The 26,569-nt window shown below is 37.4% G+C and overlaps 1 protein-coding gene across 1 annotated transcript in view; it reads left to right on the forward strand.

Moving 5' to 3' along the window:
• The window catches only part of brinp1 (bone morphogenetic protein/retinoic acid inducible neural-specific 1), a 115,922-nt gene that overhangs the window by 26,511 nt on the left and 62,842 nt on the right, over positions 1–26,569 (forward strand). Inside the window, exon 2 of the mRNA XM_055200289.2 lies at positions 7,554–7,821. Within this exon, the coding sequence (XP_055056264.1) occupies positions 7,604–7,821 (218 nt within the window). The 5' untranslated portion in view covers positions 7,554–7,603. The remainder of the gene's footprint in view (positions 1–7,553; positions 7,822–26,569) is intronic.

Consider the following 26,569-nt stretch of genomic DNA (forward strand, 5'->3'; position numbering starts at 1 on the left):
CTGAACAGTTTGCGTTCACTTTAAGACATAACAGACTGTTTTTAAGAGATACTTGGCAAGACTGTAGTATTTTAAGATCATTTTGTGTTTGTGTCCTGTCAAGCGCATAGAGATTGTGTGTTTGTGTGCTTTTTGAAACACGCATCTCTCGCGCACATACTCATAAGCACATGTGAAAAGCAAAAAATTATATATTTTTGCTTTTCCTCAAAAATATTTAGTGTTGCTTCTGACTGTGTGGACCAGCTGTCAATCTGAGTGGGCAGTGCCACCCTTGCCCTTATGTAGCCTTGGCACTGCTGTACACAGTGGACCTCCCAAAAGTGAGCTGTAATGAAACATAGCAGGTCGTCATTTTACTGTTCAATTTCTGTTTCATTTTATAATCATGTAATTACACCTCCACCGTTTGTTTTTTAATGGTAACAGCAAATATGAAAAAGCCTCACTGTACAGACAAACAGGGCAATCATATTACATATTTAATTATGTTTATTTGCTGTAACAACACAGCGTGACACACACACAGTTTAATAAAACAGGACACTATGAGACGATATTACATGCAAACGTTCTTTTTGACAAGGGGTCATAAATGTTCAATGTAATAAATGTACACAAATTATTTATTTGTACAAGATTATTAATATATGTATCAAAGACAAACACATGAGAGAGTCATGCTCATCTGAAGTGTCCTGTGGATAAGAGTGATGCTGTAAAACACTGTAAGGTCTTAGCTCATATTATTATTTTCTTTATTTAAGTTTTTATTTTAAAACCTCAGGTATTCTGGGGATTGACCGAGTTTGCATATAATCCTGAATTCACTGTCACAGCCCCAAATAACAGAGTTAATATATTTGCAATGTGTATATATTTAATAATTGTACTTTAACAGCAAACCTTTAAAAGTGTCATTTTTAAAATGTCAGCAGATATATCAGTGGAAAATCTATATTTGTGCACGTAGAAGTTGCAGGTGTAACATTTTCACTGATATAAAACATCCAGCATTCCAGATTTTCAGTAGTTTTAGGGTCTGTCCACACTAACACATGTGTTTTCAAAACTGGTTTAACCCTTCGTCCTCATGCAAACGCAGGTGACTGAAACTCATTTTTTGGAAAACTCTTTTTGAGGGAAGTTTTTTAGATGCTCCAGTTGCAGCGTTGTGGTGTACACTGTTTAAATGTCTGTATAAATGACAGTATTACTGCCTGGTGACATTGTTCGTGCAATTGCTTCTGATTGGCCAACAGGGCTTTACGGTAAATCAAATACATCGCCATCTGTAGGTTTGGCATGCTTTTGACAGTGCTTCATACCAGGTTTTTGTGTGGACGCAGAAATTTTTTTAACATAAAATTCTGTATATAGGAATCCCCATGTATGTGTGGATCAGGCCTTAGAGGCTGAGAAAAACATTGAGCTGTTTTGTCATAAGTGCATTTCTTTGATCTCAATACATTCATTCACATTGACAATATTTAAGTCCTTTAGGCAATGAAGAGCTACTGAGACTCATGATGCTGTGTCTGTTTGTTAGTGAGATAACAATATCATGACGGGATGCAGTAGGACGTGTGTTTAATATGAAATATCAGCGGGTACATGGGGTCGTGGCGCACTGACTCTGTTAAGCGTTATTTATTTAAACTAGTAAACATGCATTACATCAACAGACACTCTCTTTAATGTTTTTAACATGCTTCATTACTTTTTAATCGCTTATACAAATGAACCGTTAACTAAAGTGTGAGTCACATGATAATAAAGATATTTGATATATATTTTAATATATTTAATAAATCAAAAGTTATTAAACTCTTCATAAATTTAGCTTAGTTCAGCTTAGATTAATTTATAATATACACCTTTTCTTTTTTCTACCGATAATTCAAGTCTTAATTCATTCCAGTATATCCTTTATAAACCCTGACTATTTAAACAAGAATATTTTCTGTTGTTTTTGTGTCATTATACAGAAAGTTGTTACAGAGGCGGAGCAAATTATTAAAAATGAAAGTTGATAAAGATGAATGTATTTCTGTGAAATTACATCCAATAATAAATCGTGCACAATAAGACCAAGAACAATCTGTATTATAAATGTAAAAATGTCCAACCAGGCTGGTGGTCAAAGTGATTTTGTTCATTTAAAAACAACTAAATCCCGGCATTCCCGAGGTCACCGTCGACCCAGAATGTTTTCCGTAACACAGTTTTTCAGATGAGATGGGAATCTTTCCATTACTTCCATTACTTCTCTAAGTGAGAAGATTAATAAATGATGACATCGCTGCCCCAGCAGACAATGTGGCTCTTTGTGTGCTCGTAGTGCGTAATAAACATAAATCACAATGTAAATTACATTATTTTGTTGGACATCTATACAATTCCCCTAGCTCACAATGTCAGTTTAAGTCATTGTAGTGTGCACGGTAAAGTATAAATGTGCACAGATTGATTCTTATATGTTTGTAGAGACTCTCTGTCTTCCACTGGAGTATAAATATGAGACACTCATGGGTTTAAAGAGGTTGTGCGTGTGTATCATTTGATGTGTGTGTGTGTGTATCTGTCATTTGAGGATGTTTTTTGTCATATTATGAATGTAAATCAAAATAAAGATCTTTTAGCATAATATTAGGTCATACAGTAAACAAATAAAATGCTTACACAAGTTTAACTCTTTCCCTGCCAGTGTTAAAAAAAACAGTTTCCAGCCAGTGCCAGCATTTTTTCATGATTTTCATAAACGTTTAACGCCTTTCAGAAAATGTTTTTTATAAATAATTATAAACATACAATATATTAACAAAAATATCAGACCCTCTGCTTTCAAACAAACAAACAAACAAACAAACAAACAAACAACCATAAATGGAAAAAAGATTCATTCTATTTTATTTTGTTCATCATCTCTCAAATATGGGTAGGTTTCTTAAAAAATACCAAATGTTAAACTAAAAGCTGGGACTTTTTTAACTCATTACCCGCAAGACTTTTTTTAAAGTTGCCCGCCAGTATTTTTTTGTGATTTTCACAAAAGTTTCACAAAATGGCTTTCAGGAAAATTTTCTTCTATAAATATATAAACATACAAATATATCAAATGAAAAAACAAACAAACAAAACGGGAAAAAACTTTTCATCATATACATTTTTTTTCTCTGCTTATAAACTCCTTAATATGGTCTTAAAACTTTTTAGCAAAAAGCTGAAATAATTGCATTTTTTGTTAAGGAATCTTTTTAGAGATCAGATTCAGAATGATTATCAAAAACATACACAGAGTTTAAAATTAGTAAATAATTTTTTTGCTTCAGCTTTTTTATAAATTGGGTAATCTAGTGGATAATCGCGGTATTAAAGATTCACATAAAAACTCATCAGGAACACTTTTTTAATGCAAATGTTTTCTTTAATTGACAAGATAACTTGGCGGGGAAAGAGTTAAAAAGGACTTTTGATAGAGATCAGATTATAAGCGATGATCAAAACATACCCAAAATATTTACTGTTTTTGGATCAGTGGATGCTTCAGTGTTTTATAAGTTGCATAAGAGCGACACCTGGTGGATAATAGCGGAAATATGGATTGCCATAAAAACCTCTCATTGGCAGGGAAGCGTTTTCTCTTAATTGACAAGATAACTCGTTAATGGTGGGGAAAGAGTTAATCACAGTAATATCTCTATTGATAAAAAATAGTTTGGTTTTCTCAGAGCATTCAGTGGATCTCAGGGTGTGCAGGTCTTTTTCTTTGGTCTCAGTTTTTCTTTTAGGTGGACCTTGATCAGGTCTTGTGCCTGTAACTGCCTCCGAGCATCACAGAGACTATAAATAATCCATCACATTCACATATCACCAAGGCCGGCAACTTTAATATTCTGACCTCAGATCTTACTGCAGAAAAGTGCACACTGTGCTTCTGTATGCGCTGCTCCGATTGTTAGACACAATTATAACCATATTTTCAGAAATAACAAGTTAGGTAAATATGTTTGACCTGCTCAAACCTCAGTAGACAGACATTATTGAAGTTTCTGGAACTGATGAACTGCATTGACTTCAGTGGTCGATTCTACTGACTGAGAGACTTTCAAGTAAACAAGCGTACAGCAGCGGAAAAAATGATTGTACTGAAGGTTGTTGCATTGAAGAAATATTTCTTTGCATGCAGTATTTATCTCTGACTATAGTGTTAAGATGTTGCGTATGGTTGCTAGGGTATCTTGGGCTGTTGCTAGGTGGTTGTTTAATGGCACGAGTAAGAAATAAATAAGTAGTCATATTTAATATAAACTAAAGTAATATTCTTTTTCAGTGAGATTTTATTTCTTGTGAAGATGTTTAGTTTGTTGATGTACATCATCAGTAATAGCACATCTATCTCACCTCAACAAACACAGACAGTAACAAGATGAATATGAATGAAATCTTGAGCTGAAGTGTGAGAGTTTCTTCACTATGAGCGGATGCTCAAGATTTCATTCCTGCAGAATGTTAATTATGAAATTATACAAACATGATGTGTGCATGCTTTATAAATGATTCATAATATTTGTTTTATGAAAGGCAGATAAGGTCAGATTTACATTTCCAACAGTAAAACACAAATGCTATAACATGAAGTGATCATCTGTGTGTGTGTTTAATGTATTAACAAATCTTTTACTAATACTTGAGGGAAACCTTTGCTTTATGTGCTCAACAGATGACATCCTCAGTACAGACTACATAGAAAAGTCTTGCAGAAATGATTTAAACTATGTACACAGTAAGCTACGAACATGAAACTCTTAGGGACAGATTTACCAGCGCAAACGCCTCTTTTACCATAACAAAAACTCCTGTCAGGATCTACTAAAGAGACGCAGTGAAAAATTAGTATTGAAAAGGCATGGAGATGTTTGTTTTTGCGACTGACTTTAATCACTGCAAAAATGACTTTCTTACTTAGTATTTTTGTCTTGTTTTAAGGACAAATATTAAACATTCTTAAATTATAATTTAAGTGAATGTGTGCTTAAAACAAGCCATACAAATTGCAGATGGGGTAAGCTAATTTTTCTTGAATTAACTCTTTTGCCGCCAGCGTTTAAAAAAAGTTGCCAGCCATGAAATGAAATAATATACAATCTGCTTTAAAAAAAAGTTTCATCCTACCATCATTGTTTCTCTTTTTATCACCTCTCAAATATGGGTAGGTATCTTCAAAAACACAAAATTTTGAGCAAAAAGCTGAAATAATTCAATTTTTGTGAAGGACTTTTGATAGAGATCAGATTCAGAGCGATCCTCAAACATACACAGACATGCAGCTGCTTGCCCTAGGGCAATACTTCGGGTTTTATAAGTTGTGGAAGAGCGCCACCCGGTGGATAAAAGCAGTATTTTGGATTGCAGGAAATTCTGGTCATTGGCAGGGAAGCGTTTATGGGGGCGAAAGAGTTAAGTGTTAAAGAAAAAAAGTTTTTTTTCGTTTCCCATTGGCAGATATTTTTGCTTGTTTTATGCACAAATTTAAAATTGTATATTTTTTGTCTAAAAACTTGTTTTCTTAGGTTATTTTGCTCATCAAGAAAATGCATCTTGATTTAGGAATCTTAAGATATTGAAAACAAGACAAAAATAGTAAAAAAGGCAATATTTGCAGTAATGAGAGGATTTAAATGACACACGCAACGTGATTTACTAAGGTTTGCACTCTTAAATTGACTGGTATTTGCTGCAATGTTTAATGCCCATAAAAGCATTTTTTAACTGTGTTGCTCATTATAGGAATTAGATTTTTGTGACTGTGTTCTTTAACTTTGCGCCTTATCAGTAAATTACTCGCAGAAATTTAAAATCATATCTGTGCTGTTTTGGGATTGTGCTCGTACGCTAATTTGCCGTTTAGTAAAAAAAAAACTCAATTTCGAATATACAATATTGTATGTTAAGTAAGGGATAATGTATTGGCAGCAGGTTCTTATCACAGAAATAAACCCTGACAGTGTGATCATGCACAGCGGAGGGACTTAACTTATTCTGTGATAACAACGGGCTGACTGTACACTATACTGCTTATTACACCACTATTTTCCTTCATAAGTAAAATAAGAAATATTGAATATTGATTTAAAATATTTTATTTGCTCATTTCTAACAAATGCAGACCTTCCACGAGGAAAACACGTTCACATTTGGTTTTAAAATAAGACATGCAAATGTTACAAACACACTATTTGGTTTAAACATTTATAATTATAATGTCATATATGTTATTAAAAGACATTTATATATATATATATTTTTTGTGTAATATTAAACTGTATCTTCAAAATGATTTGCAGCTTCCGTGTTACTGTGTGTTATTAGTTTCAGGCAGTTGTTATTTAAGAAATAATTGACTCCGGTCCTTTGAATTATAAGAAAATAATGCACACCCAAAGTAGTAATGCCGCTACACCGCAGGTGTTCATTATTTTCAAATAATTTAAAGTACCAGAGTCAATTATTCCTCTTACAACATGGTTACACAAATATTGTTCTGATGCCTGTTTTTAAGAAATTTGACAAAAAATAATGCATACCTGTGGAACATTTCTCAACCAATCAGAATACAGAATTCAACAGACCTGTGGTATAACTCGGAATAACGTACCTTGGAATTTTACGACTGGCCAATCAGAATCAAGCATTTGTTTAATAATTATTTGTAAAGTATATATAGTTAAATGACTTCTTTCAGCAGATTAGCTGTGTAAGTTTATATATGTTGACTAAAGATGTTTTTGTACTTCTCAATAAAGCTGTCTTGAACTTGAATATGTCCAGTAGTCTGTAGTATGTAAGACGCCATCACCGTCCGTCTGTGCCAGAATACTCATGGGGAGGAGGTTGTCATGGTTGTGGTAATTTAATAACCCGCTATTATTAGGGGGAAAAGTTATTTAACATAATTACGAAATAATTTCATTATCAGGGCCGACTCGGCTGGAGAGAAAGTCATGAAGAACTCTGACTGAAATATAAATACATCATTTTAACAACAAAGGAAATGAAATTGTGTAAAGTGTTTTTCTTGCAATGCCCTGCAAATGAAACTTATCAGATTTTCATTTATGAATCTAGCAAATGCAATAAAAACAACCTGGCGACCACTTCAACTCTCGAGCATGACGGTGGCTGTTTTGCACACACAAATCAATTGTAAATCAGTCTTGTACAGACACAAACACAGGATATATCAGCAACACTTGATTTCTTAAAGTGAGGCAATGCTGTAGATCTGTGTGAGGCGTTCAGTTCTGTGTGTTAATGAGCTGATGTGCATCTCCAACCAACCATCTCCATATCAAAACATGTCATAAAGCCGACGCACGGCCCTGTCTGAACTTATCACGCTACCAATTAGCCCGAATATAGTGACGGTATGAAAAGGGCAGCGGGTCGTGTGAGCGTGGAGATCTTTGCTGAAAATAAGGCCACCGTGACGGGACACGAGGTTAGATTTCATATGTTTGATTCCCTGTGTTTTTTTCTCTGTCGTCCCGCAGGTCTCCACAGAATGGAGCGAGAATGAGCAGCGGACGGCCGACAGAGAAGCATGAACTGCAGACTCATTGTAGTCACTTATCTCCTGTTTATATGGAAACATATAACAGTTCAGTCGTCCCGGCAGGAGCCGTCGGCCAATGAGCAGCATGTTAACAGGCAGTTCGACTGGCTCATCTCGGACCGTGGCCCGTTCCATCACTCCAAGGGCTACCTCTCCTTCATGGAGAGATTTCGGCAAGGATTTACCACCCGATACAAAATCTACAGGTGAGGGAACTTAACTATCCTTTAATGTGCTCACGGTGAATTACAAATAAACACGTAAGCTAAAGAATATGCAAATTTTGTTTTTAGGAAGCTGGTCCACACTTATAAGAGAGCTGTGCTTGTTTTATTGTCTTATTGAGAGATGTAGTTGTGTTTGCTCTATACGGGATCAGATTTATTGTGTGCATAGATAGATTTCTGTTTTTAATTCACTATATAGATCAAATGACAAAGAGCAAAGATATACGGTCTCATCCACAGGAAGAAATCAAAGCTTCATTAGTTTGGGTGCAAGAGAGCGTCTGTCATCAGTATAATGTTGTTACAATACTGTCTAAATGAACCTAAAAGCTTTTCTGTTTTACAAGACTCCTTGAAACCACATTAGATTTACAAACTTGAACATTTTTTCCTCATCTGTGGATTAAATGATGCATGAAGCGCCACACAAAAGAAAAAATAATGAGTTCAGATAGACCGGGGGTCTCCAACCTATTGTGAGCAATGGATGTTGGAGACCACTATAAGGTTATTGTATGTTGGTTTGTAATCCCCCCATCACGATGGTCTCTTTAGTGGCCACTGTGCTGTACGGTGACTCTAAATGCACTTTCAAGATAATGCGTTGAAAAGTCTTTTATATTTGACTTGGATTATAAAAGCATGGTCATTGAAGCACACAGTGAGTTCTCTATGAGATCATTGATGCATTGCTTCAGGTCAGACACGTGTGACTGCATGAAACTCAAATTAAGATGAGTTTAGTGAAGTTATTAGACTGCAGGCTTGTCATTAAAATCATGATATCTTTCTGTAGTTTACCTCATCGTGACCGGAACATATTAATGTGTGCAGTCATTAATGCCTACAAATCTGGGTCACAATATGATTATATTTTTATCAGACTGAAAGTAGAGACTATATTCAAACGTAACACATGTCTCAGATATAGTTTGAGGTGTTAGAGAGTAAATCTATTCTTTCCTGATATAATATCTTTCATTTGGCATGAGAAGTTACCTGCCAGGTGCACAGACACATCCATACATCAGTCCTGCTTTCAATGTGTTATGTTTGATTCAGTATTTCACACTGCAGATTTTAAATCAACCTTTAATATACGATCGGCAACAACATTTTCGGCTCGCTAGCTTTTCTATGCGGAAAAGAAAAATAACTTTCAAAGCATAAAGGTGCATATCACCTATTTATTTATTTCTGTGTGATGTTCATGCTTTAGTAAGGGATCATTTACAGGCGGCAGGTATCACAGAAATAAACCCCGACAGTGTGATCAGGACCTGACACAAAGCGGAGGGTCTTGTAAAGGGGCTCATTTTGGATAACAAGACAACCTGCTGACTGTACATTATCCTGCTTATTTTCACGGCTATTTACCTCATAAGTAAGGTAAGGAATATTAAATATGAAACATTGAAATATTTTATTTGCTGATTTTTACCTAATACAGACCTTCCACAGCGGAAACACGTTTCCTTTTAAATTTTAGGATAAGACCAAATGTCGTTGAAACGTCATGAACACACTATTTGGTTTACTTATTTGTAAATATAATGTCTTGTTAGTGGTGTAACAATACAGATGGATCATTGCATCGATAATATTTCTAACAATACAATGCATCGATGCCACACATAAAATATCACTATGAGGTACCTTTATTTTGATACTTCCCACATCCTCATTGCTTGACGTAACATTCATCTACGCATTTCCCCCAAATCGTGCATTTTTGTTTATTTTTGGGTGCTAGTCTCAGCAAGTGAATGCAATGCAGCAACAAAGTGGTTGGACAGTAGCAGCAAAAAAAAAAAAAAAAAACACAGTGAAAGAGGCAGAAGATGGTTGACTTGTTTATTTTTCTTTTTTGTAAAAAGTGTATTTTTTTTTCAGTTTGTTGTTGTACTGTAAATGTTTCAATTGGGACAGAGATTGAGCTTTTTTTAAAAGAGTTTAATGAAACGTTCATGCTATATAGTTTGGTTGCATTCGTGAGTTAATAAAATGCAACTGCTTAACTAGACATTAAATATTAAAGTATTGATAAATCAGAAATCCTCATCAACCTTTTTCTGTTTTTTTTTTTTAGATTTTGGTTCCCAGATTGCTTTGCATGGGGCTGTTATTTTATAGTTTTATTCTGTAAAGATAAAGACGTGTTAATATTAAATGTTCAAACGTGTATTCAACATTTTGCGCGAGTAGATTACATACAATGTAAATGCAAAGACACGAATAGATCCAAACTGGCGCGGAGAGATGCGAATTGGGCACACACAAAAAGATGCACTATTCGCTTCAAACCTATCTTTGAGCAAGTTGAAAATATTTAACTCAAGCAAACAATTAGCATGACACAAAAATTAAATATTGCAGTTTAATGCTGCGTGCACACCAAACATCGCATTCCTTGCTCTAGATTTCTCGCAGAACTTAGTGTCATACAGTAACAATCTTTTGCTTGATTTGAATATTCTCGCTTTTGAGGTAAATAGCGCATGTTTTCACGGCTATCGCACCGCCTAATTTGTGTTTTCTGCATTGGCCTGCACGAGTTTGTGTCTATATTTGCCAATTTGCATTGACTTTGTATGTAATCTACTTGCTCAAATCGTTGAATTCGCGTTTGGTGTGCATGCCCCATAATGCTGTGTACACACCAAACGCAAAGTTTTGCGTTCCTCATTCTAGATTTATCACAAGATTTATCTTGTCATGTGATTTTTTCACTTGAGTTGAATATTTTTGTGTTTGAGGCAAATAGCGCATGTTTTTTTTTGCAGCAATCATGTCGGCCATTTTGGTTTTTCACATCACCTCACGCAGGTTTGCATCTATTTGCGTCTTTGCATTGACTTTTTATGTAATTTAACTGCACAAATCATCGAATTTGCGTTTGGTGTTCATGCCCCATAATGTTGCGTACATACCAAATGCGAAGCATCACATTCCTCGCTCTAGATTTCTCGTGGAATTTAACCTTGCATCATACAAATGTTTTGCTTAAGTTAAATATTTTCAACTTGCACAAAGACGCGTTTGAATTGAACATCACGTGTTTTTGTGGCAATCACGCTGTCTAATTCATGGTTTTCGCATCGCCCTGAGCAAGTTCTGTCTATCTGTGTCTTTGCATTGATTTTGTATGTAATCTACTCATGCAAATCGTTTAGTTTGCATTTGGTGTACGCCCCATAAGACTTTTGCACAGTGCTGTATATCAGTTGTGTCTGTGGTTCTGTAGATTTGCATGTGAATAGACTTTCATCTGTATTACAGGATGGGATGTTTAATAAAACATGAATAATGAAAAAACATAATCAACACATCTTCATTTCCAGACACTTTTATGAGCGTAATTAAAGCAGTTTGAGCTGAATAACCCAAACACACTTAACACACTGACAGCTTTGTTGCTCTGACCTGCTGATCTGAGATTCATTGTAGTTTAGTATTGAGACACACATACTGTCTCTCTCTTTTTCCATACCCAGTGAGCTTCAACTTTACATTAAACAGTCTTTTAAGGCATCGGATGCACACCGCAGAAGCGGCCCGCTAAGAAATCTACGTTTGGTCCAAATGGAAAGTCAGCAATAGTTATATAAGGCAATCCCAGACTGCACTGCATAAGTTAAAAGCAAAAATGTAGGTGGATTAACCGCGCTGGAAATACATTTATATTCATTCAATACTTCAAACACTTCACATGAGTGATGTGCTGAGTTGCTGCCTACCTGCAGTATTGGGAATCAAATCCATTTTAGTTTAGACCTTGACTTATAAGGTATCTGCTGACTGGAGATGCGAGACAGCTGTCTAGGCTTTAAACTTTGTTGTGGTTTACTGTAAATGTGGTTGGAATCATTTAGGGCCTCAATACAGTCTCACCGTACCCTGACTGACGTCTGTTAAAGCCGATTGTGAAATGAGTCGAACATATGAGAGAAATTCAGAGGCAAAGCAAAGCATTCTGTCCTTGTTTGTTAGGACGTAGAAAAAATCTAGATGAGAAAATGTCCTGCTGAGAAAACCATCTGTATAGTTGAAGACTTGCTGAGGTTGTGAAGAAAATCTGACGTATGCTTTTCGCTCGGTGGCGTCGAGTGCCAGCGCAGCGTTCCCGTCCGCGTCAGCTGCTTTTCGACTCGAGCGTCGTCTACTTTTAACAGATCAGCCAGCCGTCTGTGTTCTCCAGAGCCGCTCTCATCGTCACATTTACTGTGATTGTCAGAAAATCTGCCGCCGTGTGATTTCTCATTCCTGACACTGTTGTCAAGCGACGGCTTTAAAGTGTCTGGAAGAAGTGTGTCCTAGAGGAAATCTGTGATCTGTCAGAACATAATTCACTATATTAGTCCCACATCCTTCCGTCTATCTTTGCATAGTAAAGCTGCAGATATTTGACAGACACACAAACCTTTCATACAAGCGCACTGGTTTATCCTTCGGTTTTCTGTGAGTTCAGACTTCAGCTGGGTTATGTGTTTTTAATGCAACCGTTACTTCACTTTTGTCTGCTGTTGTGTCTCTTTTTGTTTTCTTTCATATCTGTCCGTCTTGTTCAGGTTTTGTCTCCATATAGTGTGTTGTGTGATGTAGTTGAGTCTCTCAGCTGTTTGTGGACCCTGAAGGATGGTGAGATGTCACATCCTTAAGTTGATATTTTATGACAGCAAGTTTGACGGACTGTTTGGCAAACGCTGAATGTGTGTGCTTGTGTACCTTATTTATCTTCTGTTGTCTATTTTCAGATTGTCTAAGCACACAACACAAACCTAAAATTATAATGTTATAATATTCACAAAAATCACAACCTTACAGTAAAGAATTGCACGTGTGCAAAAACACATATTATAAAACGGCCAGTTCTGGTTCTTGATTCTGATTGGTTGAAACGCGTTCTAAGATGTGATAAAATACACCGGTAACCTCATGGTTCAGACCACATTACATAAGTATCACTGCGCCACTGTTGCTGCGTACTGATTTATGAAAATAAACACCACAGTCTTTAATCATTTTTTTAATTTGTCTACAATTGCACAATTAATGGCGATATCCAGATGAATGTCAATAAATATTGTTGAGTCATCTCGTCGATAAAGAGAAAACGTTGTCTGAGGATTTTATAACTCAAGTTCATACGTCTGCTTTTATCCACTGGGTGGCGATCTTACCCAACTTAAACACTGACGCATTCACTGAAAACACCGTGTAGTACTGTTCATGTCTCTGAATTTGATCTCTTACTAAAGTTCTTCACAAAAATGGAATTATCTCCGTTTTTAATACAAAAATTTGAGAGGTGATAAGAGAACAAGTAAAGGTAGGATGAAATGTTTTTTTGTTTGTATTTGTTTGAAAGCGGATGGTCTGTTCTTTCATTTGATATTTTATGTTTTTCTGTAAGGCATTAAACTAAAACTGGGTGGCAACTTAAAAAAAAAAAACGCTGACGGGGAAAGAGTTCAGCATGCTTCCAGGCATATTTGATCATCACTTCAACACTTGCATCTAATTTGTACATTAATATAAATGTTAATGTATAAATTAGATGAATGTTGATTTATAAAAATAAACACCACAGTCTTAAATCATATTTTCATTGTGTCTTTGCTGCGTTGTGAACTGCGCTCTGTTTCAGTCACACTTGATTCTGAGGAACTACTTTGTTTGGCGGAAGAGTAATATTTGTACTAATATAATAACAACTTATTTATGTTTCATTTTATGAAATCCTACTAACGTTATGCATATGAAGTAACAGTTTTATAAAAGCAATAAACCCCGCAAAGCAGTGGGGTTACAGTGCATTTTATAACAGCTTCGCGTCGTGCCTAACAACGCCCCTTAGCTGTTATAAAATGCACTGGTAACCCCACTGCTTCGCGGGGCTTATTGCTTTATTGCCATATGAGAAACTTTTGAAACATTACTGCATAAATCACATTAGTTCACATATAAAAACATGTAAAATTCATGCGTTGTTTCTGTAAGAACATAATGTGAGATTTATTATAATTCAGTAAACAGACATTTCTGAAGTGTTGTTGTTGACACATAAGCATTTAAAATAATAAGCACATGCGATTGTTGATGCAATCTGACATCCAACGTATAATATCTGTCATGAACTGAGTATTAATCCTTTGTTACTGCAGTAATATAATCATAGATATGTATAAAGGCTAGATGTCTCGCCTGCGCTGCTGGCCAATTGAGTGGAACGTCCGCATTTGGCAGCCATCTTACCACAGGCAGCTCGCTCCCTCGTAGCATTAAGTTTTAATGGTGCAGGTACTTTTAAATGACCATAACTTGCTTAATTTTTAATACAGTAATAACAAACGGTTTGGTTTGTTATAAACGTCAAAGATGTACCTATGACACTGCATACCTATACTAAAAAAAAATTATAGCCACGTTAATAACGTTTGTAAGAACCAAACCGTTTGAAAATTGGTAGAAAATTGACCAAGTTATGGTCATTTAAAAGTACCTACACCATTAAACTCAATGCTACAAGTGAGCGAGCTGCCTGTGGTAAGATGGCCGCCAGGTGATGACGTTAGAGACTCCGCCGTAACACATCTAGCCTTTATACATATCTATGAATATAACATCATGTGTTTCTTGTAATATTAGTTCTTTGTGTTTCTTTGTTGCACATAAATGTTTAATTTATTTAAACTTTCTTGATTAGTGAGGTTTTAATTTACATCTGTAATTCACTAAAACATCGAAAGTCTTTAAGAGTAACATGCACGTTTTCCTTCAGTGAAATCAAAGACAGATTATTTGCCTCATTTCTAATGAAATGCTAGGTTTACTGCGAGTGGATGTGGGTGCTTTAGTCTCACGCTCATTCATACGATGCAGTAAACACCTGGCAGAAACGTCGGCACGGCCCGGCGACACAGTGACTGCACAGAGAATCACATCTCTCTGTGTTCTCAAACAGACGGAAGCATCGAATTTAGCCATCAATGCAAGATATCACCTTGCTTGTGACAAGACAATTAAATCCTGCATCAATACTGAGTGGAATTCAGTGCACTTCTCATTAAAAATTTAATCACAAAATCTGCAATCACATCTGCCTGACATCTGCAGCGCTGTCACACGAGCCGGGAGAGCACATCCATCAGCTGTCAGTCATCTGAACAATCTTTCATTTTTGGCCATTGACTGCTGAAGTGAATGATGGGATGTTGTGTCTCTGGATGCTTCGGTTTCTTCTGTACTCGTTTGATCATCTGCTTTTATTTTAGTCTGGGTTTTAGTCTGTAGAAGTAACAGAATACCAAATAAATGAGAGCGAAGGGCCTGATGACTTTTTTAGCAGTAATGAACGCAGGCTGAAATGTTTTTTTTTTTTTAAATATCCGGATTATAGTGCGATCACACCAGATGCGAATAAAGCGTAAAGTGTGAGTGATTTACATGTTAAGTCTGCAAAAATGCAATTGACATCTTGTGGTGCGATTTGCACGAATGAGGCAGCAAATGACGCAGCGTGAATTGAGCATTTTGCGTGAGTTGAAAAATTGGAACTTTGGCGGATATTCGCACCACATTAACCAATCAGGAGCTTGCTCTAGTAGTGACGTGATTGCAACGATGCGAAAAAAGTGTTAAGTGCGAGTGATTTACATGTTAAGTCTGCAAAAATGCGATGGACATCTTGTGGTGCGATCCGCACAAATAAGGCGGCACGAATTTGCACCTCATTTACCAATCAGGAGCTTGCTCTAGTAGTGACGTGATTGCGACATAGTGAAAAAACAATGGAGGACAACGTCATTGTAACTGTATGTGGACACCCTGAGCTGTAAGACAAATCTTCGTACTTTTATAGAAACAGGAATAAAAAGGATATTGCTTGGAGGAAAGCGAGTGAGGAGGTCGGACTCTTTACTTAATCTGAGCTGTATACATATTGAGACTACAAGCTAGCTAAAGCCGGAAAATTGAGGGTATTTGCGTTTGAATTTAATGTGAGAATAACGCACGTCAACTCAAAATGTTCACGCGTCCAACTATGCACGAATAGCGACATTTATTCGCTTAATTCGCGTCTGGTGTGAACGCACAGTTACTCTAAATATTAAAAGTAGAAATGTGAAAAACACAATACAAAATAAAATGCAAAGTCATTTTCATCATCTGTACATTAGATTTATGGTCAAATGTGATAAACTATAAGTTGTTCATAACAATAACAATGTCAATAGAAGCTAAATGAAGAATCAACCAGCGATACAACATGTGTAAATGCATGCAGTGGTTCATATATCCATACTGTGATGTCTACATGTATTCATATTTATCATATAACAATGATGCACTACATTTAGATAAAACATTCATTATAAATACACATCAAATGATTCAGATTGACTGAACTGATTCTCTTCTATATGACTCTTCATTCCCTCTCAGTAGTTTAGTTTTTTGGAGAACATGAAGCGACTCACAGCTAAAGGATAAATGGATCCTAAAATGGTCCAGTTTTAATGTGTTAGTGCTCCATTATTGTATTGAATGACTAAAAGCTTTCCTGAAAGTTTTTCGTCAACTACAAGCACTTGTAGTGTCCCTGGGGTAGATTTTATTCAAATAAACGTTTTTCTTCTTGTTATACGCTCATCATGTTAAAGCTTTTGTCATGTTTCTTCTCATGATTGAGTTTATTGGTTAACCTAAACATAGCATTACATTTTTACACCTAATAATCTAAACAAAATGTGAAAGAAGCATGAGCCATTTTTATTATTCATTGGGAAACATGCAGATTTCCTTTGTCCTCTTGAGAAAGTACATTGCTGCTAATGAATTGTAATGTAAGTGAATGGTTACCATGGAGATGACAGCATCAGTAATATGGAACAGGTTGAAATGAAAGGAAATGCCAGCAGAAATGTCACATGTGAGCAATATATGTGATCTTTCTGTCTGTGCATCCAGACTCTTCTCAGTTTAGCGTTTCTTTATTTTGACATTGGATGATTCCTCAGAGGCTTTTGTCTTTTTAAAGTTTTCAAGCTTCTACTGTACCAAACATGTGCTATAGTTGCCAAACATACTTTTATCTGTTTATAGACAAGATGTGTTGTGCAATTTTCTGCAGCAGGCACTTATTTTGACAAGACACGTGATGCACATAAGATCACTCGATGCACAGAACGCATATTTTGAAAAAAGGAACCACACACATGACGGCTACATACATGTTGTGACGAATTTAGCATCGAGCGCCCTCGAAAAATAAGTCACTGGCTGCCACTTTCAATAACTCATGAAGGTTTTGACCCACATGACAATTGAAATTATTCAATTTTTGCGTGTAAATCTCTCTGTGCGTTATGACAGATGTGTTTCTGGTATTGTGCACAGACTCGTGTTGCGTCTCCCCAGGCGAGATTAACCAACAGCTTAATGCAGGACAATAGCCACCCGATGGGGAACAAGCAAATGTCTCTAATGACCCAAACGGCCCACCCAGATCTACAGGCCAAGGGCTGAGATTTCACATGCGACCGTTCAGCTAAGCCAGAAAGGTCACAATCACTTTGAGGAAGATAAAGAACCGCGTATTTACAATTACTGGCCCAAAGGCGCCTTACCAGAGAATAATTAAATGACTTTAATCTAAAGTAATCTGTTTTGACACAGCAATGTTGACTGCTCGCTTGTGCTAAAGTCGCCCCACGAGAAGAGAAATTGTTTACATGCTTGAGGTCGAGCAGAGATTGAGCTCTGAAGTTTAGGTGCATTGCAGGTGTATTGAGATACTGGCACAAACGGAATTACTGAAGCCAGACCTTTCACACGCACACCACGAGCAAACATCCCAGTGAAAGATTTCAGCAGTACTAATATTAATCTTCTCTATGTAAATGTAGCTCACAACTAGATAACAATCAGATTGCATTGTCAAAGTTTGCCTCGCCTCGCCTAGAAATCAGAATGGATGTGATGTCAGAGATACAGCGGGACAGATTTATGAGGAACTTCCAGCTTTGGAGGGAAAAGCAAAATATTCAACCCGCTACTGTTGATTTCCCATGAGATGGTGTTGAACTGTGGAAAGCGAGCGCTTTAAATGAAAGTTCTGCTGTGAGATCAGGATTTCAATCGGCCAAATCAAATTCTGTCACTTTTAATCCTCTGTACTTCCAGGAATTACTCTCAACTTTACATGTGCTGGATTTACTCTTCACATAAAAACTGTTTATGGAACGTGTCACGGCATTAAACTTAAGCTCTTCTGAGCTCTCTGACATGATTTTCATTACCACACTAAATTATTTCCACTGTCCTTCAGTTTATAAAATACAAAAGGAAACCTCTAATCACAATTAAAGTGTGTAGTGCAATCCACAACACAACAAATGTAAAGTTTAAAGTATGCATCAATCTTCATTTCTGTCAAACACTAAACAATCAGATTGCATTGAGGGGAAAATGTGACATAATGCAATCAAAACCTGCAGTATGATTACAGGTCATTTCTTCATGCAACATTTAAATGCATATTGTATTTTTTAATGTTGGGGTTAAATAAAGCTTCATATGTTTAGGACGGCACTGCGTGCTCTTCACCTGTTGCATTCAAGGTCGTTTCGAGGGCATCCGGCGATGCTTCAGTTCTCATTGTTCTCCGAGAAATCCAATATAAATGCAAATCTGACTATTAATACACTTTAAAGTCTGCAAGCGTCTAATGTAATCAAAGCAAGAAATGTCCATTTTTATTCAAAATTATAATATTTATGAGAGTGGCAATCTGTGTATCGATCAGGTTTTGTGTATGGAATTGAAAAGGCTAAGAGAAAGACTGTGACCCTGGATTTAAAAGCGAGTTTAATAGCAGGTTATATGAAGTTAATCTATCAGAGGTTATTACAGTTGTTGTACTGACACACGAGAGGAGATTCGTCTCTTATTAGCTATGAGAAAACTCTTTGCAGAAATTGCCTGTCCAGAATGAACTATTGTTTGGCTTGTGCAGCAACATTGCTACTAAACCCATTAAAGCACTGCTGGTGGTTAGGTTATAACACGACACTCTGAATGGTCTGAATGTTGATTTATTTACAGGTTAAACAGGCCATCTTAATGATTTGTTTTGGTGTGAATGAGCATTCACAAGTCTCATTTGTAAATCACTTTGCATAAAAGTGTTAAGTGTAAAGGTTACTCAATCATGTGATTATATTTTCAGACTGTATTCATTTCCTGTTCATGAAGATGTTAAAATCTTTCCGTGTTGTTTTTATCATGTAGCTACTCATACTATTTAACCATTAAGGGTGTTTCCACACCTGCCTCATTTAGTTCAGTTGAATCGTACCAGAGTTCGATTTCTCACTTGGTGCGGTTCGTTTGGGCAGGTGAGACACAGTAATGGAACTCTGGTGCGCACCAAAAGTGCCTTGAAGAGGTGGTCTCGGTACTCTAGAGCGGTTTGTTTGTGGTGAGAACACGATCCGAGAACGAACCGACCTAACTGCAAAAGTACTGCGCATTTTGGACTAAACCAGCTGCCGTAGTCAGCTGCACAGTGCATTAAAGTGTTTGTTGACAGTTTCTATTAGCAATATTAGCGCAATGACAAATTGCGGACATACCTGGACTTGCGAGGAGGTCCGGGCAGAGCCTCAGAAATTTGGTTTCTTCTCTGTTTGTAGTGCATTAAAACGTTGTTTTCTAGCCGCATCCGCGATTAATTCTGAAAATGAACGGTTTGTCTAGAGTGCCGTATACAAATTATATATAACAACCACGGAGACATAATTACAGCGCGCAGCCGTCTGTCCACGGTGTCTGCTGTATTTTCCTTCTTTTTGTTTACTTTCGGGGTTCTGTTGGAATTTCACGCACGTTGATTCTGACCAATCCGTTTAGGAAATACGTTCAAATGCATGTGGCCAATGAGTGAGGTGGATCTTATCACATGACTGAATTTTGGTTCATTTCAACTGGTGCGCATCAGAGCAATCAGTGTTGTTTGAAAAGGAACCAAAACTGCTAAAAAAGCAACAATGTATCATTTTTTGCTTTTGGTCCGGACCAAATGAACCGAACTACAGATGTGAAAACACCCTTAATGATATTGACAATTAATAAGTTAATTTAAGGAAATATGAATAAAAACCGGCACGTAGCCTATGGCATTGAGGATACGGTGTAGGTCCTACACAGAAGTATAATGAACCCTTTACTGTGAAATCTAATATTTAAAACGAATCTTATGAGAGATACTTAGTAATAGGCCTTTTTTCAGAGAGATCTCACACTACCCATGTCCTTATTTACCCTGTCAGCAGAGGCCTATGAAAAGAGGTCTGTGAGTGGAGGTCTGTAAGTTCAGGTCTGTGAGTGGAGGCCTGTAAGCAGAGGTCTGTGAGTGGAGGTCTGTAAGTTCAGGTCTGTGAGTGGTGGCCTGTTAGTGGAGGTCTGCGAGGGGAGGCCTGTCAGTAGAGGCCTGTGAGTGGAGGTCTGTGAGCGGAGACCTGTAAGCAGAGGTCTGTGAGTGGAGGTCTGTAAGTTCAGGTCAGTGAGTGGAGGCCTGGAAGCAGAAGTCTGTGAGTGGAGGTCTGTAAGTGGAGGTCTGTGAGTGGTGGCCTGTTAGTGGAGGTCTGCGAGGGGATGCCTGTCAGTAGAGGCCTGTGAGCGAAGGCTTGCAAGTGAAGGCCTGTAAGCAGAGGTCTGTGAGTGGAGGTCTATGAGTGAAGGTCTATGAGTGGAGATTTGTGAGTGGAAGTGCAGTGAGTTAGACTGATACTCTCAAGCTGTGATTTCAGGTGTTGGATCATGTTTCTGTACTGATATGTCATGCTGAGATGAAAGAACCTCCAGAAATAAAATGCAGCGAGAGGTGCAGGACTGCTCGACCTGCCACTTGACTGTGTCACAGCAGCACATAATAACATGTTAAATAATTAGCATGTTCATACCGTGGTTTTTCAATCATCATGATCATCAGCCACATTTCTACATCTGCATGTGCAATTCACAGCGATGTATCAAAGTCTTCATGACCATTTGTATTTGGTCATTTGTGTTTCCTGGTTGACTGAGTTTAGCTATGGGCTAGTCACATAAAAATACCAACCTTAAGACATGCACACACATTCATGTACAAAAACAGACATTTAAGATCTTTATTGTCAGGCCTGTTTGACAGCATTATATGCACTTTAAATGACAAGTAGTACAGTTTTAAGATAACTCAACACCTTTCCAAAGACCTTTAACTTCATTAGATGCTTTATTGTGCTCGCTGCTGTGCAGATCTGCATTTTATTCCTTTAATCGTTCTCTTGGCCCAGATTTTCAAGCGCAGCACAAACCCGCAGGGCTAAACGAAATCATCCAGATATCGATCTGATACAGGGACACAATGGCATCACGTGCTACCCGAGCAGCCTCGTATATTCACGGTATATAGAGACTCACAAGGCGGAGGGCGGTCTGATATCTCAGCCTTTTGTTTTAAGCCACAGACAAATCCTTTGTCCGAGCGGAGCGGGTCGGATGAGTTTGTCTGATCCCACAGTAATTAGATGGAGCAGAGGTGACTGATTCAGATTCAGACAGCAGATAGCACGGCCAGTGAGGGGAATGCGTAATGGACGGACACACTTTCACGTGGAACGGGTCGAGATGGGGATTTAACAGCTCGAGAGGAAGACAGAAAGGTCAGAGTCAAGGTGAGAAGTAATCAGAAAGACTTTCTGTCCATCTAACACACAGTTAACGAGAGCAGTGCCCTAATCAGTGTGCAGTACACACACCCCTTCACTCGCACACCTCACTTTATTACTTTTCTGGATATTTATCAAAACATTTAGAAAGGCCTTTTTGGTTTCCTATTCGAAATATTTATCATACACATATATATTACACGTGATGTTGTATCTGACAGCGCTTAATCTCATTACTGCGTGTGAATATTTCATACCAGTACGCGTATGTGTAGGTTTCAGTCAGCCCACCGCTGCCTCTCAGCAAGAAATCAACAACATCTGATTTAGGGAGCCAAATGATGTCACATTGCTCTCGAACCCCAGATAATCATCCGGCACGATGGGATTAGTTAATTACCGGCAGGAAGAGCTGGCAATTAGTGGAGAAATGGAGCTGGAAGACGTGTCAGGGTTAAGCACTGCCTAAACCACTGAGCGAGCTGCTAGCGTCGTCTCCAGAGAGTTTATTCACAGCACATCCGCGGACGATGAAGACAATTGTTTTTTTAATCACTGAATCTAGAAGAGCTCTGGATTGATGGGTCTTCAGAATTAAAGCACTTATGGAGAAAAATGGCTTTTGAGAACATTCCTACGTTTTGTAGTTTACTTGTTGTGTTTGCAAATCAAGCGTAGAGCTTAAACAGACCCCCTTAATCGAAAGCATTAATCGCATCTCGCTCCGTATAAACATGAACCATTCCTCAAGTCGAGCACCTTGTTGAGGAAAGGTGTGCGTTTATATTTACTTGCTTATTGCACTATAAAGGCTTAATGGGCTACGTCTGCATCTTTGTGTTGACTTTAAATAAAGCGCTGTTTGCTTGTGAGGAGGCAGATTCATAAAACAGATTCTTTAATAGGGATCTTATAGCTTAATTGGTAGAGCATTATAATATCAGCACAAAGGCAATTGGTTTACATTTCCAGAAAATAAACACATGCTGATAATAAACCTGTTTAGATTGAATCAGGGACGGATTGGAGGTCTTAAAAGCCCCCCGTTGGCACCACATATTTTTAGTGTTACACCTCTACAGGTACCATCATACAGGATTTTCAATTGCACTATGCACACAATATTTACTTTTACAATGAAAATCGAGTTGGTTTTCAACATCTGAAAAACACAACCACTGACCTTTCCAAATCAAATTAAAGAGAAATATTCCTTATATTGCTTACATTTCTTCATTTAAGAGATGAGCGTTTAGAAGTCCATCCATTACAAATGTGCAGTCGCGTATTGTCTTTAAAACACTCACTATAACTTACAAAGCTTTGCATGGAATTGACCCTTCCTATATTGGTGACTTAGTCAGTCGTTACAAGCCTCATCGCTCCCTTAGGTCTGCTGATTCTCTCATTCTCCAACAGTCTTTGTGTAGATTGAAATCTATGGGGGAAAGAGCGTTCTCTGTTGCTGCACCCAGGTTATGGAATGTACTTCCCCTGGCTGTCAGAGAAGCGAATTCACTATTAAGAAGCTTTTAAAAACCCATCTGTTTAAAATTGCGTACATGGATTGTCATTAATTTTTTATAGTGTTGGACTGTTTGAATGTATTTTTATTTTCTTTTATTCTTGTATTGTATCTTATAATGTGCATTGTGACTTTGGGTTTTAGAAAAGCGCATTATAAATAAAATGTATTATTATTATTATTATTACAAAACAAGCAGTATCAATTACCAAAGCATTTAGCCTAATAAAAATGTTGGTTTTACCTTTAACTCTGGGTAAGAAGAACAACGTCGCACACCTGTAAGTCCCGCATAGGTGCGAAGGATAGAGAGACAATGAAGTCCAACATGTACAAAAGTAACTAAAATAAATATTTTCATCTTTTGCAAGCTAATACGGGATACTGTGCGGGATACTTTTTAGTTATTTTTGTACCTTTAACTCTGGGAAAACTTTTCCACAACGTCATCGAAAACCAATTCCTTTACAAGTTTGGATCAAATGACCATTTTAAGAGTAATGCTGCGTACATACCAAACGTTAAGCATTGGGTTCCTCGCTCTAGATTACTTGTTGAATTTAACGTCTTGTCATGTGATTTTTTTACTCAAGTTAAATATTTCAGCTTGCGCAAAAACACATTTGAGGCGAATAGTGCATTTTTTTTGCAGCAATCGCATCGCTCAGTTCGCATCATTGGCATCGCCCTGTGTGAGTTTGCATCTATTTGTGTCTTTGCATTGACTTTGTATGCAATTTACTTACACAAATTGTTACATTTGTGTTTGGTGTGTACGCAAAGACGTCTTTGACACATTTTTTTGTTTACTTGGTCTCAACAGTGCAGGATTGCATTAGGATTATTTATTTGGTAAAAATGTATTTATTTATTTGTAAAACTAGTTTATTTCACAGTATTCAGCATCATTTTATTAAAATAAAATGACATAATAAAAAGATAATTATAACAAAAATTACACACAGTAATGCTGAGTTCAGACTGCATGATTTTCAAACTAGTCGGGTCACAGATGGTTTCACACTGCGTGATTATCTGGGGTAGTGTTTAGTCGCTGCTGTTTTAGACTGCATGATGGATTGGTGACAGGGGTTTTAATAGTGCATGAGTTTACTGTAAGAAGAATCGCTGATTTCTTTGTCCCGCTCCGCAAACTACATCTCACCACCAAATGCACGCGAGAAGTGACGTGAAGGAAACAACGCGAGGTCACGCGCGCAAGGCCGAAGTTCTCATGTGAGACTGGGATTATTATTAAAAATGGTAGCTCGCAAGAAGCTTACCATACAAATTGCATGTGCGCTTATTTGCAGCCGAAAGAAGAAGAAATAAAGATTATGAAGGAGGAAATGTTTTGAGAGACTCCTCCCCGAACTTCCAGCTGCCCTGTATGTTGCTCTCTCAATAGGTGTGTTCGACTTCATGCGGCGCTGCGCAGACCGATCGGTGGCTGACTTGAAGCAGTGCATTCCGGTTAGTAATTTTGTCCGACTTAAGCTGGCGCTGCAGGCACATGACTGTGTCATATGGTTTTTAAGTACCGCGAGAGCGGTACGAGATCAGCCGCCTGAGTAAGCCAGCGCAGTTCGCGAAGAGGAGCTGCACGGGCTGTAATGACGACACAGCTGTTTCACGATTGGTCGGATTCACCACATGACAACAATCACGTGTATTTTGTGTTTATTTTCACGCCTTCAGTTCCACAAATGCTCACAAATCTGTATTTTTATAACAGTTAAAGCTCTTTTCATGTAGTCGCGATGTTATATTGTGTCATCTTCATCAAAATAAAATGGATAAAAAACGTAGACGCCACTACATTGGTATTTAAATAATATATGCTCATGTTGAACTTTATTCTTGTAAAAACAGATGCTGTAAGCCTCTTCAGTTCCACTCATGCTCATACACGGACATTCAAAACAGTATAATTAACTTTTTATGTAGTTTACATCTTACAAATCATGTTTAATGCGATTAAGCAAGCAAACGACACGTGATCAGCCATGCCTGACGTAAATGCAGCAAACTACGTCCGACTTCACGTCTCCGTTTTCAGCTCCTCCCCGCCTGCACGCGGCTAATCTCGCCGATCAGTTGCATCCAGCCACAGCCGATGTCGAACACACCTATTGACTGTAGGTAATCGCAGATGTTATTGTCAGTCAAAACACATTTCACACGGCATAATTTTGAATCGCCGACCAGTCCAGATATTTAGCATGCCAAATATCTCACGGGTGTCGGCGACTCGTCGGCGATTCTCTCAGAACGCGTCTTTTATAATTCACACTGTGTGATTGTCACTCGCGTGCACGAGCATCGATTTGCCTGTGATTTCGGGCATTTGTCTGTGATTTCTCAAAACCTGTCGGTGAGTCAAAATCAGGGCTAAAATTGTGCAGTTTGAACTCGGCATAAGGGCTTCCTGCTGGTCCAGTGGCATTTGCCCAATAGACCCGTGTGTTAATCTGTCCCTGCATTAAAAAGCTTTGAATAAAAACATCTGCTAAATGCATAAATATAAATTCTGTGAATTTTCTTCTATGAACTTATAAGAAGATCATTGAAAGCTAATGTAATGGGTCTGGATGTAAATACATAAGTATCTTGCTCTCAAATCTCTCAAAAGCATTATTCTGTAGGTAAAAGAACAGTTCTTAAGTTGAATCAATGATGTTTTCTGAGATGAGTGATTTCAGACCCTTTTCACTTCTAATAATGGGATCATTCAGTTCAACTTTATTTTTGCTTTAGATTTGTTTTTCTCTCCTCCACATGAGCTTGTCTGAGAGTTATTTAGTGTAATTGTGTTGAGGAGGTGCATTAGCAGATGTGTTTGTATGGATGAGCCAGTGAGATAAGCAGATTTATTAGCCATAACTTTATAACAGCTCATGTAGAGCTGAATAGACGCTCATGTGATCAGCGCTGGATTTTTATATTCTTACAGTGCTGTGCAATAACTGCTTTCTGAATGTCTAGCACATACACTTTTTTTCTGCAGATAATGAGAAGCGTAAAGATGTGTGCATGTATTTGTTTTTGTTTTTTAGCGAAACTTTACATCTTAAATTTGCAACAATATCATGCATTTTATAATTTTTCAGTTTTTATGTATGATTTCTTCCTCTTCTTTTTCTATACTTACTAAAATATGTTTTTGTAAATCTTCTTTGGAACAATGCAAAATAGTGTAAAGCGCTATAGAAGTACAGTTGAATTAACATAATGTTGAATATACTGAAGGACTTTACCTCATCACAGATGTTCCTCAACTCCTAAATTTACTGATGTTTTTTTAGATCTAGAGATTTCTTCTTCCAGAATGACGCCATCACATCTGTATTTATTGAAAAACTATAATTACAGTAATCATTACAACGTCTGAAGAAAAGCTATCGAGTGCAGGAAAGTGGAGCATTTTCTGAATGTACAAATCAGACACGACAAATCAGACGTGACAAAGCGTTATCTGTGAAACGTG

This window comes from Misgurnus anguillicaudatus, chromosome 22, assembly GCF_027580225.2.
Source record: "Misgurnus anguillicaudatus chromosome 22, ASM2758022v2, whole genome shotgun sequence".
Classification (NCBI taxonomy): domain Eukaryota; kingdom Metazoa; phylum Chordata; class Actinopteri; order Cypriniformes; family Cobitidae; genus Misgurnus; species Misgurnus anguillicaudatus.